Source organism: Argentina silus (genome assembly GCF_951799395.1).
Source record: "Argentina silus genome assembly, chromosome: 13".
NCBI classification, from domain to species: domain Eukaryota; kingdom Metazoa; phylum Chordata; class Actinopteri; order Argentiniformes; family Argentinidae; genus Argentina; species Argentina silus.
In genome coordinates this window covers 10,149,133-10,161,632 of record NC_139667.1, presented here as the reverse complement: position 1 = coordinate 10,161,632, position 12,500 = coordinate 10,149,133, and the positions used below count along the sequence as shown (strand labels likewise).

The 12,500-nt window shown below is 42.7% G+C and overlaps 1 protein-coding gene across 1 annotated transcript in view; it reads right to left on the bottom strand.

Moving 5' to 3' along the window:
- Positions 1–12,500, bottom strand: part of runx3 (RUNX family transcription factor 3) — a 54,919-nt gene that overhangs the window by 30,393 nt on the left and 12,026 nt on the right. Inside the window, exons 3-5 of the mRNA XM_083683225.1 lie at positions 2,415–2,656; positions 1,250–1,406; positions 1–29 (exon numbers count right to left, since the gene is read on the bottom strand). The exon at positions 1–29 is cut by the window's left edge and continues 76 nt beyond it. Coding sequence (XP_083539351.1) covers positions 1–29; positions 1,250–1,406; positions 2,415–2,656 — 428 coding nt within the window. The remainder of the gene's footprint in view (positions 30–1,249; positions 1,407–2,414; positions 2,657–12,500) is intronic.

Here is a 12,500-nt window from a genome sequence, read left to right as displayed (position 1 = left end):
CACTGTGATTGTCAAGGTGAAGCTCTTCCCTGTGGGAGACAGAGCATAGCAGGCCTTGTTTAGTCAGAATTAAAATATAGAGATTCAGGGAAGATCATCAACATACCATATCATAAAAGTTTATTGTCTTTGTCAATTAATTTGGGATTTAAAAAAAAATTTGCGAACACACATACTTTTGTTTATGACCATAAGTCGGTTTGTACTGTACAATGAAAACTGCCTCCCGATGACGTCCCTTTTAAGTTTGCAAATTAAAGGCAAGGGACCACCTCTTTGATGGTCTGAAATGTGGGCATGATTTAAATGATTGAGACAATGTATTCCAGATTGTCCGAAAGGCTTACAGCGACAGTTTATTGTTCAACAAGGCCGAGATGAAATGCATGAAAGGCGAGGGAGAGGGGGGGCGCCGACATCGTGCAACGGTCCGTGTTTCGTCCGCGGGTATGAAGCGGCGCTTTCATAAAAAAAGAGGCATCTCTTGTTAAAGAGACTGTAGGGGAAAAAGCCATCCTGGGGTGTGGTAATTGACTACAGAAATGAAAGGTACTTTTAATTCGGAGACGAGAGCGTTTTCCATTCATCAGTCTGCAACTATTTAAAGTGTAACATTTAAGGGAAATATGTGAGGCGGGCCAGCGGCCAGGGAGGAAGGAGAGGGAAAAGAGAAGGTTCTAGAGGAATGTCAGCTATGCCAGGGCTCGTTTTTAGAGGTGTGTAAACAGGCCATCTCTAAAAAGGCTCAAAATTCTGCTCCAGATGATGTGTTTATTTGTAGCCTACCTGAAAAAGGAACGGTGCAATGTTCAATGTTTTGGACAAAAATATATACCCGATTAAATCTGAACGGGCCGTTGTGGTCATGTGGTGGGGCCTACAGTATGACATTAAGCTATTATTTGACAGTGCTATTTGCTGATAAAGCATCATAAAAACTTGTTATTTAAATTTGTAATAACCATATGTGTGATGGATGAAAAAAGAAGATCATAAACATAATCAACATAATTAAACCCTGGGCATAATGTAAATGGTGGCGCGCACTTGGCTTTTACAGAATCGCCCCGGGAGATGAATTGCGACGTGGTTTCTCATTTACGTTCACTCATGTAATTATTTTTACCTGATTTTACCTTGACTTTAATTAGGAAAATTACACTAGTCAACCCTGCATGTCTGTACAGCATGAAGCAGGCCAGTGGTTTTACTGTACATGCCAGGTAAAGTGATTGGTTTACTCCCTCACCTCGGCCGCTCCTGCCCACGAAGCGCAGGTCGTTGAAGCGGGCGACCTGGTTCTTCATCACCGCAGACGCGTTCCTCAGCTCGGCAGAGTAGTTCTCGTCGTTCCCCGCCATCACCGTGACCAGGGTCCCGTCGGGGACGTCACCCAGAGCGACAACCTGCGGGAACACAGCGGTCAACCCGGGTCACCGACACACCGCTAAACCAAACGCACACCGCGCAAAACCGCATCCGGTGGTAGAACTCATCACCTTAAAAATAGACATGAATACCTGTTCATTAAAAATGCTATTTGGATTTTTATTTGTAAAGACTTAGTCTGGCAGTAAGGCCTACATTGCGAAGATGCTTCCCTGACCTGGGTGCTTCAAGCATGAAATATTTTCACTCTAAAATAGGCCTAAATATTACATTTGGTAGGCCCGTATTCAAATCCGTTTCATATCCTTATAGCCTATAACATTTCTACGATGTAAATATTTGTATGTATTTGTATTATGACGATCAGAATCATACAAAATATTCTGTATTCTTAAAAACAGAAACCACATTCTTATCATGTCCTGATAAACGACACAATTCATAACAATCTTTGACGCATGATTGCTAAGAGCCTATACTGATTGTATCCTATAATACTGCAGAATTGCTTTCAAAAGAAGCAATAAAAACTAGCTTTATTTTCATACTTATTTATTTAGATTTGAGACCATTATTACCATAATCATTATCAATGATTATCAATGATGATGTTATTAACAAAAAATATTGTTATTATTGGTTAATTACATGCTATGAAATTCGAACACTGTTATGTAAATACACCGTAATATTAATGTAACAAATTAAATCTAAAAATGCTGAGAATAATTTTAGAAACTGTCACTGCGGTGGACCACTTTGATGTTCCCAACCGTGTGAATCAAAGCAAAATAACATTTCTCTTATAATTAACTGCTCTGCGTAAAATACATGTTATTGTAAATATTTTAATCATATTGTTTAATTGTATTATCTATGCGCAAAACATAAAACATCCAACTGTATTTTACGCTCACTTGACTTTGCCACAACACCTGCATATCTCACACTCAGCTTCGTATTTCATTGTGGTCGTTTGCTGATTCCAAAGTCACCGTCTGTTATGAATGCGTAATCTGCCTTACCTTGAAAGCCACTGGCAGTGTCTTGTTGCACCTCCAATGTGAGGGCAGCACGGAGCAGAGGAAGTTCGGGCTGTCAGTCCGGACCAGCTCGCCAGCGTGGTCTGCCAGGACGTCCACCACATTCCTGGCCTCGGGTCGTGTCCTCAGCGGCCCGGGGGTGCCCATGGTCCCGCTGCCGTCTCCGATCTTACTGCAGGGGAATGACGTGGATGGCGGGGTGAACCGTCTGGTGGTGGTCGGGTCTACGGGAATATGCATCACAACAGCTTGGGTCAGGGCCACTTCACTACTTCTGACGGGTGTTCTGGCTTTCTTTAGGAGAGTAAGTGTCTTTTCCCGCTCTCAGACACTCCTCTGGGTTTAGTCAGGTCCAGCGGTGGCGTGAGGATGGAGCCGAAAGCGCGCAGCCTCCGGTTATTTTATCTCGATGAGTTCGTAACTCTCCAGTGGGTGCAGGAGAGACTTTTTATCTCGCAGATTACGGTTTAAAAAGTCTGATTATGGTGTGCTATATGATCTGCTCAGGATGTAGCTGCCTGTGAAACATTTGGTTGGTTTCTTTTTCTCACTGACTTCAGCAAAACCAATAAACCGCAAACTCTCCAAACTGCTGACTACCGTTTACGTCCTATTCTTCAACACCCATCCAAACACTATCACCTAAAATAAACACACGGCGAGTGCATAACACACTTGAAAAACATGTCCATTAAAACATTTAATTGCCTCGTAAACAAATACGATAAGATACTATAGTGCTAAATGTCCAGAGAGAAGGCAAATGATGCATGTAATCCAGTTGTTTTGCAAATCATTCGCGGAAGTTGAGAGTCGATGGAGCTGTGGACTTGCTGGAGGTTTATCGCCAAATGTTCTCTGCGCTCCGGGACTGAAGCAGCTCCTTCAGTTGACTTACTCTCTGGGTCTCTCCAGACTCCGCGGTGCTCAGGAGATGTAGCCTATCAACAATACTCATTCACACTTTTCGACGCAGAGCCCCAAACGTTTCACGTCAACGTCGAGTGAAGAAGTTTCTTTTTAATCACGGATTTCGTGCCTTCGTGTCAAATATCTTGTCGGTTATCCTCAATGTTTTTTTTTTTTTTTTTTTTTTTTTAAAGTAAGTCGGGATTCTAAACTATTTTCGTGATAAAAAAAAAAGTCTCTCCTATACACTTTGTCATCATCTAGAATATATTTTGGAGTGTATTCCTTGTGTAGGTTAGGCAGAGGAACGTAACACAGCGACGCTTGACTAAAGGGTGCTGCGGGAGTGAAGAGTGCTGTGATATTATTGACTCAAGTCATTTTACTGTTTAGTGGTTGGAGTGTGACGATGCCTTCCACCAATCAGTCGGCTGGGTTGGGCTTTCATTAGACCAATCAAACTCTCCCGAATAGAAGCGAAGTGAAAACTCGCTCCGTTTACCCTTTATTCTGTTGCACGCAAAATGAATTATTGATATGCGTTTGTGTTTTTCTTACCTGATGTCGCCTATGCTTTCATATCGTTATTGTTGGGCAAAGATAGGAGTCAACATGATTCTTACAGTGACCGTTCTTACACAAACTTATTGCTTGAAACGATCAAGACATCTTAGTGAAATGGCAAACTAGTTTATGCGAAACAAAAGTCATAAATGCTGCCGGAAATACATTTAAATATGTTATATGGCCGATTACTTATAAGTCCTTCTTGGTATGGCTGAAGCAAACATTGTGAGCATCAGAGCCCATAAATCAAATGGCTATAGGTTATTGCATTCTGCTTCCATCTGCACCTCAGTGCGTCTAGGCGACATGGTGAGAGGGAAATATTCAAACAAATATATTTGATGACTAAGCCACCACTTAATTGCACATTGGTAAAAACCTTTCATAATATTTTAAAACATAATGATAGGTTGTCATCAAATTGTGATAAATCATCACATCATTAATTACATTTTACAACAAGCAAGCAATAGACTTATAGTATAAACATCTAATGCCCTCAACTCTGCGGTGAGCTATTGAGCTTTTTCTACATTACTTTCTGATCATGGAAATCATGTACTACCACATCTTGATAGGCCGAAATAATGCTCCTTGGATTTTACTGATAACTTCCAAATTGCATTGGTATTCTATGTGTTGACATACTAGTTGTTCTTATATTAATCTTAGAACATATTAAATGGGAACTTCCCAGCTGCAATAGGCTTAGGCTACTATAAACACATATACACATTTAGCAAGGACATGCTTTTACATAATTTTCGAAATGTAGCCTATTCTGAGTGAACTTCAAGATGCACAGACATACATCACTTTTGCATCTATTTTACACAAAATGAATTTCACTTGCCAGGTTGACAAATATTTACAAAAGTGAAATAATACAATACAGGCATAATGTTATCACTTTGATTTGATTACGATGGATTAAATTAATTGAAAGCAGACACGCTATTTTTTACGTAACAACAAACAACAATATGCTGTGCCAAATACGTTAACCACAGACTACTATTCATTGGAATTCCATCATCTGATGATATACTCTGTGTATTTCACATGAAATGGCACGCCCTGCTCACTCGCTCCCAGTAATGACGGGCCTCAGACGCTAGTAGGCGCATGTGTCTTTTCAATGGCCCCGACTACACAGTCTGGTGGAAGTGGAGAGACGGCATTTTAGAATCATCAGAGAGAATAAGAAATGCTTGCACCCTGAAGAGAACATATTACTAAAGTTGTGTATATCGGCACATGTTATTTCCAAAACTTTGTTTTGAAACCGATGGTTTTATGATACCTCAGACAGGCCTATCCAGGCGAAAACGGAGGAATTCTGTACGGCCATAAAGAATTGTTTGATGATTGATGATTTTCTGAAATGAAGAATTATATAATACAAAATGTAATATCTTCTCAATTTTATTCGTTCATTAATGCCACGCTTTAGATTCTAAATATTTTTATTTTGATTAACAAAGTAGGCCTATAGGATTTATTGTCTTGTTTTTGTTGATAATGTTTTACCATTTCGATCAGGAATCTGGATTTTTCCTGCATTAACTATTCTAGGTATATTTATCACTTATTACTCACACCAAAAACGGAATCTAACGACCTTTTCGGAATCTAACGACCTTTTCCCAAATAATCATGTATCTGATAGCTAAATGTGCAGAAAATCTATTTTAAACGATTGCAATCACTTCATTAAATAGTTAAAATTAATCATTGACATTTGTACTGTCCCATATATGTGGATAACTTGTTTATTATCAAGTGGGATTTGATTCTTCAGGATATTTTGTAGTGTTAAATGATCCATAGATGCACAAAGAAAGTAAAAACCGCTCCCATCAGAATTCAATCAGGAATAAACAAACAACAACAAAATTCCAAGGATCGAATAATAATGCATCAAAATGCCTCATTCTCTCTTCGGGCACATAAACTTTCAAACACAATGAACCGGCAGGCCTAATGTATTTGACTTATTTCCCCAATATTATTAGGAGTGCCATATCATAGAGTATATACTCACAGTGGAACCTGTTACCGAAAAGTAGATTAGCAGCGCAGGACAATAGTTTTGCTTGACAATAGCATTTTCCTGAAAACAAAATAGGCCTACACAAAGAGTATACGTTTTTTGACGGAATATTCAAAGCACTACCAGTGTCAGTGTGTGTGTGTGTGTGTGTGTGGGTGTGTGTGTGTGTGTGTGTGCGTGTCTGTGTGTGTCTGTGTGTGTGTCTCTGTGTGTGTGTCTCTGTGTGTGTGTGTGTGTGTGCGCGCGCGCGCGCGCGGTTGTGTATAAGTGCTTGTGTTGTACGTGTGTATAAGTGTGTGCGCGCGTTGAGTTGTTGTTGACTTGCTATAGATAGGAAAGCGGATTCTGCGGATGGGGAAGGATAGGAGTGGGTAGATGTACCCTTAATTTTCTATATTACATTGATGTCAGTCAGACAGACAGAGGGCCAGAGTCCTGCGGAGAGAGTGGCGAGGAAGATGGGATGAGAAGATTACCCTCTTCACGCCTGCCAGAGACGAGACCGTTAAGAGCAAAGTCATTTAAATTCTTATTTTAACGAGCGAATTCAAGGGAACAAACACATTGATAACAACTTATCATAAAGTCTGTACGATTTTTGCTGGGCGATTTTCAGAAACGACCATGAGGAGAGAAGCCTTGCCACAACCACACCGAATGACCTCAATAAGACAATTGAGATCTGTAGCACGTGTTTTAGAGAACACTAAACGTTTGTCTAAAACAGATAATGTTATCATTCTAAATGATACAAGGTCACCCACCACACGCCGATGTGAAGTTGGCTCAAAGAGTAGAGCAGGAGGCTACAGAGCAAAGGTGACAGACGATATGAAAGCTGCTGGTGCATCTTCTACATTTCAGGACCTCATGTCTTCGAGAGTATCGCCTATCACTCTCCGCTATTTGGAGGCAGTGAAAAAAACAGACTTCGACAATGACAACGGTGATATTTCAGTCGTGCCTCTGACTCAGTTCATTATTAATATCTGACCACACGGCCCACTACCCTGCGCAGCGCTAATGCGCGCCTATAGGGCGCCTGTCATATTTAGACTCCTACATTTCAACATGCAGTTTCTACGGTTTCAGCCGCACAGACATCGAGGGCAGAGACCGCCGTTCCCCTGAACGATGTTTAACGATCCCAGTGGGTTGAGCTGAAACTCCTGGAGGATATCTGATACCCAAAACCCACCTCACGTAGGCCTACACTCTACTTATACCCGTTTTGACCCCCTCCTTCTGAAACCCTGCTGGACTGTATAGGCTATGCTGTTTTAAAAGACAGATTGAGAGGGTATTGATATTCAAGTTTGGCTTAAGTCAAATTCTCAACATGATCCTTGCACTGGTGTGTTATCCTTACAGCCTTGCTATATTTTCTGGCAGAAAGAGCATGATACGGCCCCCAAAGCATCCCACCGCAGGCGTACGTTCCTTCCCTCTTATTCTCATTCTAGGCCTATCACTAGCCTTGCTATGGGCCTACCTTGCCCACAAAAGCAAGCCAACAAACACACCAAAAACATTGGGGGGAAATGGATAGGCCTACGTATTAAGTTCTAAACTTAATTCCACTCTTTTTTTTTCTAATGGTTTGGCTGATATTGAGACAGAATGTAAGAGCTAATAGTTTGAAAGTGATCTCCATTAGTAGAGAAACCAATGCAAGCCTGTGGGTAGTAAACTTACACCTGCCACCTACCCGTCTCATGTCTGGTGCCACTTAAAAGACACTTTGAAGAGGGGACAATTTCAGAGTAGGTGTGTGAGGAGATACAATGTGACATATCTATCTCAATATGAACCACAATAACCCCATAAAGCTATAGGCTATTTTCGGACATGTCCCGTGGCGTTGGAGGGGAGTTCGTCATTTTAAAAAAGGGGGCTACGGGGGCAATTAGAAATAGTTTGAGGTTAAATGATGACATAAGACAAAGATTTCTATCTTTAGCGGCTGTGGCGGTCGCACATTTCTGTACATTCACAAATTACAGGGCGAGCTTGGCCCTCAACCCACCGAACGCATTCCTTCCGAAAAGTGTCTCCTCGAATTTCAGCCGGGGGTTTCTGCTCCGTGGAAATATGAGTGTTCTGAATGGACGACTCCTATGAAATGAAGTTTTATTCCTCTTGGATTAAAACGAGCTCTGCATTTCGGGCTCAGGGTATTTTTCTGTATAAATGATGAATTCTGCGGGCGACTTGGAATGCTAGACTTGTTTACCCTTCTCTCGTTTTTGAAATGGAGTTTGCTATGAAATGGACTTTTGCTGCTTGATATGACAAGAGTGTCTGTGATTAGTATTCCAAGCATGATGTAACCCATCAAAGCATTTTGCCTCCTCATCCCGAAGCCAAATTCTATTCTCGCATTTGACTGTTTACACATACAATGTAGGAAGGCTTTGAGAAGTAATGCTTCACAGAGAGACGGGCTTGAGATTGTTTCATTTGACATGGCGGTTTAGAGCTCTGATTGACGATTCTCTCCCTAACGGTGGTTACATAATGTGTCGGCTCAGTTGGTGGTCATTGTTGTCCATTTTGATGTGCAGACCAGCAAATAGCAACCACATTGGAAAGATTGGATCATACCAAATTCATATTTCTTCTCAGATCAAAACGTTCCATGCCAATTACTCCACCATCTGATGTAGCTCTGTTTATCTGGTGAAATTATGAGCTGTAGTTAAGGATTATTGTCAGAAGCCAGTTTGGCTCATTGGGGGGGGGGGGGGTCGGTCGGAATAATTTGGCATAAATACCCAAACCGAATATTCTAGGTCTCCACATGAGAATATGCGTGTAATTCACGAGTGTGTCAGGGTCTAATTCAGGATCTTTAAAGGCATTTAGAATATATATCATGCAAAATGATGAATGTGTCTATGACATTTCCAAAACCAGCAGCTAATTACTATGTAAGCGTGACGAGCTGAAATACTGCAGTCACAAAAGGAGACAATGAGCACATTCATCTCATGCATCTTTTATACACAGCCTACATGTCTTAAAAGGTGCAGAGTGTAGCCAAGGGCTTATTAAAGGCCTCTGAATCAATTGAGGAAAAAAATATGTCTGTTGAGGGATGCATCTGTCTTGTCTAGGGGAGGTGTAATGGCTCATTCCTGCATACTTAAAGGATAGCTCCCAGAATGAACTCAAATGAGGCTCAACAGGTTACACATCCAGATATCGCACATTTACCTCACTGTTCAATGAAACACGCCATGGTATCTCATATCTAGTATCAAAATCAGTACTTGTGAATGTATTAGTGACATTTCAGTCCCTTTTGAGAGAGAAAGGTAGAGGGGGATGGAGAGGGAGAGAGAGAGAGAGAGAGAGAGAGACAGACAGAGACAGAGACAGAGACACCAAGGGTGAGAGACAGTCACTGACACACAAGGAGGGAGAGAGAGGCTGCGAAAGTGTCTGCTGTGAGAGCAGAGAGTGGTTCGAGTTCCCCTCTCCTCTAGAGGGGGCTGGTGCAGATGTGACTTGGGGTGTCTGTGTTCTTCTGAGCTTGTTACCAAGGCTGCAGTAATACTGTCAAAGCTCTCTAGTGTGTGTCCAATACTTTTACGGATCGAATAAAGTCTGCAATTTGACCACACAATGGCAAGTCGGGTCCTCCTCATCCTAATGTGAAGCACAGAGAGTTAATAATAATAATAATAATAATAATAATATAGTCACTGAACATCTAACGCCAACCCACACTCCCCTCTAAAGGTCGAGCCATACAAAGATCAATTCAAAGTTTTTCTCAGTGCAACTTCACTTTGACGCGCTGCTTTGCTACCAGATCAAAGTAGTTTTTGAAGGTTGTGTGAAAAAAACAGAAAATTGTTTTCTAGGCACAAGCTCGATTTAAAGGTTGACTCTGATCAGAGTTGAGGGTTGCTCTTGTGGTGGGACCCCACCCGTCCTGTCCTCTCAGTGGCAGTTGAAGGGGACACTTCAGGGGCTGGGGACTCTCTGTGACCCCCGCGTGTCACCATTGCTCCACCCTCACATCATCTGTCGGGTAAACTCGCCCAACGATGACAGTTAGCAGGCTGTGATGTGGTTGTGTGTGGTGTGTTTATGCTTTGGAACCCACTAAAAAGTACCATTGGATGGTAAACTCAACCAAAAAAGGGCTATGCTATTATTGGAACACTTTTGGTTGAGTTTGATGGTTCTGTATACTGGGCCGGGCCTTGCAGAGGGGTACCAGTATGGTGTATTGTTTAGGGCAGTAGACCGTTGACCAGAATGTTGTGTGGTCACGTCCTTCAAAGGTCTGTCGTTCGCTCCTAAAAAGGTTCACTATCAAATTCACTATAAATTTGTATTTCATTTTTTAGGTCGGTTAAGGTTTTTAAGGTTAATTAATAAATGGCTTATTTATTCATACATACACTAAATTCTGTTTAACTCTGTTGTTAGAGTAGTCATTTAGCTTTTCTGTGGTATTATTTTATATTTTGCAGAACCTTTACTTGCCCCTAGCTGTTCATGATCTAAATGTGTCTCATAAATGCATCAAGTCATCCATCCTAGGGTTTTAGTACGAGTTATAATCATTTCTCCTCTTTCTTTGTCTCTTGTCTGTCTGTCTGTCTGTCTGTCTGTCTGTCTGTCTGTCTGTCTGACTGTCTGTCTGTGCGCGCACACACACACACACACACACACACACACACACACACACACACACACACACACACACACACACACACACACACACCAGTGTTTCTCTCCTTCTCTCTGGCGAGGGCTTCTGATGCAAGGAAGGCAATCTGTAATCTGTAGTAATTGCATGTTGCAGAAAAACATTTTTCCGCTGTGGTAATCGCTGCAATATGTGCCTCAGCGTTGCCAAAGTGACAGCACCCCCCCCTACCCCCAACACACAGACACACACCCCCGGCAGCCTGACTCACTCAGACTGGCCTATGCCAACTGTGTCTGTCTACAGCACCTAGCCTAGCCTAGCCTCTGGATGGGTGAGATAATGCAGATAGGCAGCTGCAGATACAGTACAACTGGCAGGCAGAACACACCTGTGGCACCTATCATGCTAGATTCACCTTCAGCAACAGATTTATAGTTCCTCCCAGTGACAGTTTAACTGCCATACGGCTCCACTCCCAGAGCCCTGCCAGATCATAGCTCCAGTATACCACACGCAGGCAAGAGAACAGTCTGTGACAGGAGGCAACTCACTCTCTGGCTACAATGTATTCATACGCAGGGTCTATTTTCTTACTGTATTACCTAAGTTCATGAAAATAAAATATATAGTATGAATATAAAATGTTTTACTGTATGTATATATTTGATACAAAAAATGTTATTCCATCCCCTTGACTATTATGCATTGTGTTGAAAGAAAATCCTTCTTGTAATTTAGCTCTGGTTTAAGATTAGCTGTGCGAAATGATGGTTACTTCAATGCTTTTGTTGAGGTTTGAGTCACCGCTCGGGGTTGTCTGTGAATGGGAGTAGATGTAGCCAAGTTCAAGGTAGATAGGGCCTGTTGTGTTGGTCTGTGGGCTGGACCGTCTATGCATGTTTATCAAACCATCATCCTCCACTTCACCACTCACATGCTCCCTGGCTGATCTGGGCTGCTTTGGGCTGCTCTGTGTGATTTGGGTTTATGAAGTCAACACCCACCATCACACCACCCCACTACTGCACTGTGAGATTGTGGCCAAAGTGTGGCGCATGTTTGTGAAGTCATCACCCACCATTTCCCCACTTTGTCACCGCTTCAAGAAACAGCCTTTTCACTGTGTCCAATATGGCTCCACTGCGGCGCATGTTGATGAAGTCATTCCCTGTTGCATTGCCACCCCCAGTACCCAACACAGCACAGAGATACGCTCGCTCAATGAGACTGGGATTAGTCTGCACTCCTCAAAGCTGTAACCAAACACACCTACACTAACAGGGACAGAAGTAACGCACTGAGATGTTTATAGATACACTGTACCGACACCATGATTACATCAGACGATCACTTTGAGCAAGCCTTTCCTCTCTGGGCTGTTAGCCCGCGACGCTGACTGACTGCACGCCCCATCAACCTCCCAGCAGTCCAACTTCCCCCCGTATTTTTTAATGGTGTCTCTCAGAGATCAAACGGCTCGTGCTGACGAGGAGAGGAGAGCAGATCGCAGCCTCTGGAAGCCTTTCAGTCTGACAGCCAAAACACGTTTGCCTGGCGAACGGAGACAAACGGCTCTCTCTCTCTCTCTTTTCTCTCTCTCTCTCTCTCTCTCCCTCCACTCTGCCAAAAAAGGGAGCCTGTGTGCGATCGTCTCTGCTCGAGATCTCACACAAATATAGAAGCGCCGTGAGGGACCTGGCGAGGAGGGGGGGGTATGTCGAGGGGTGGTGGGGGGGGGAACCCGAGCCCGAGCCAAGCCTGAGCCTGAGCCCGCCGGCTCCGAAAATAAGTTGTGAGGCGTCCCTCGCTCGCACAAAGCAAAGCCCCATAACTCAGTGTTTTCCCAAATGAAATCGCATGTGAACCGAAT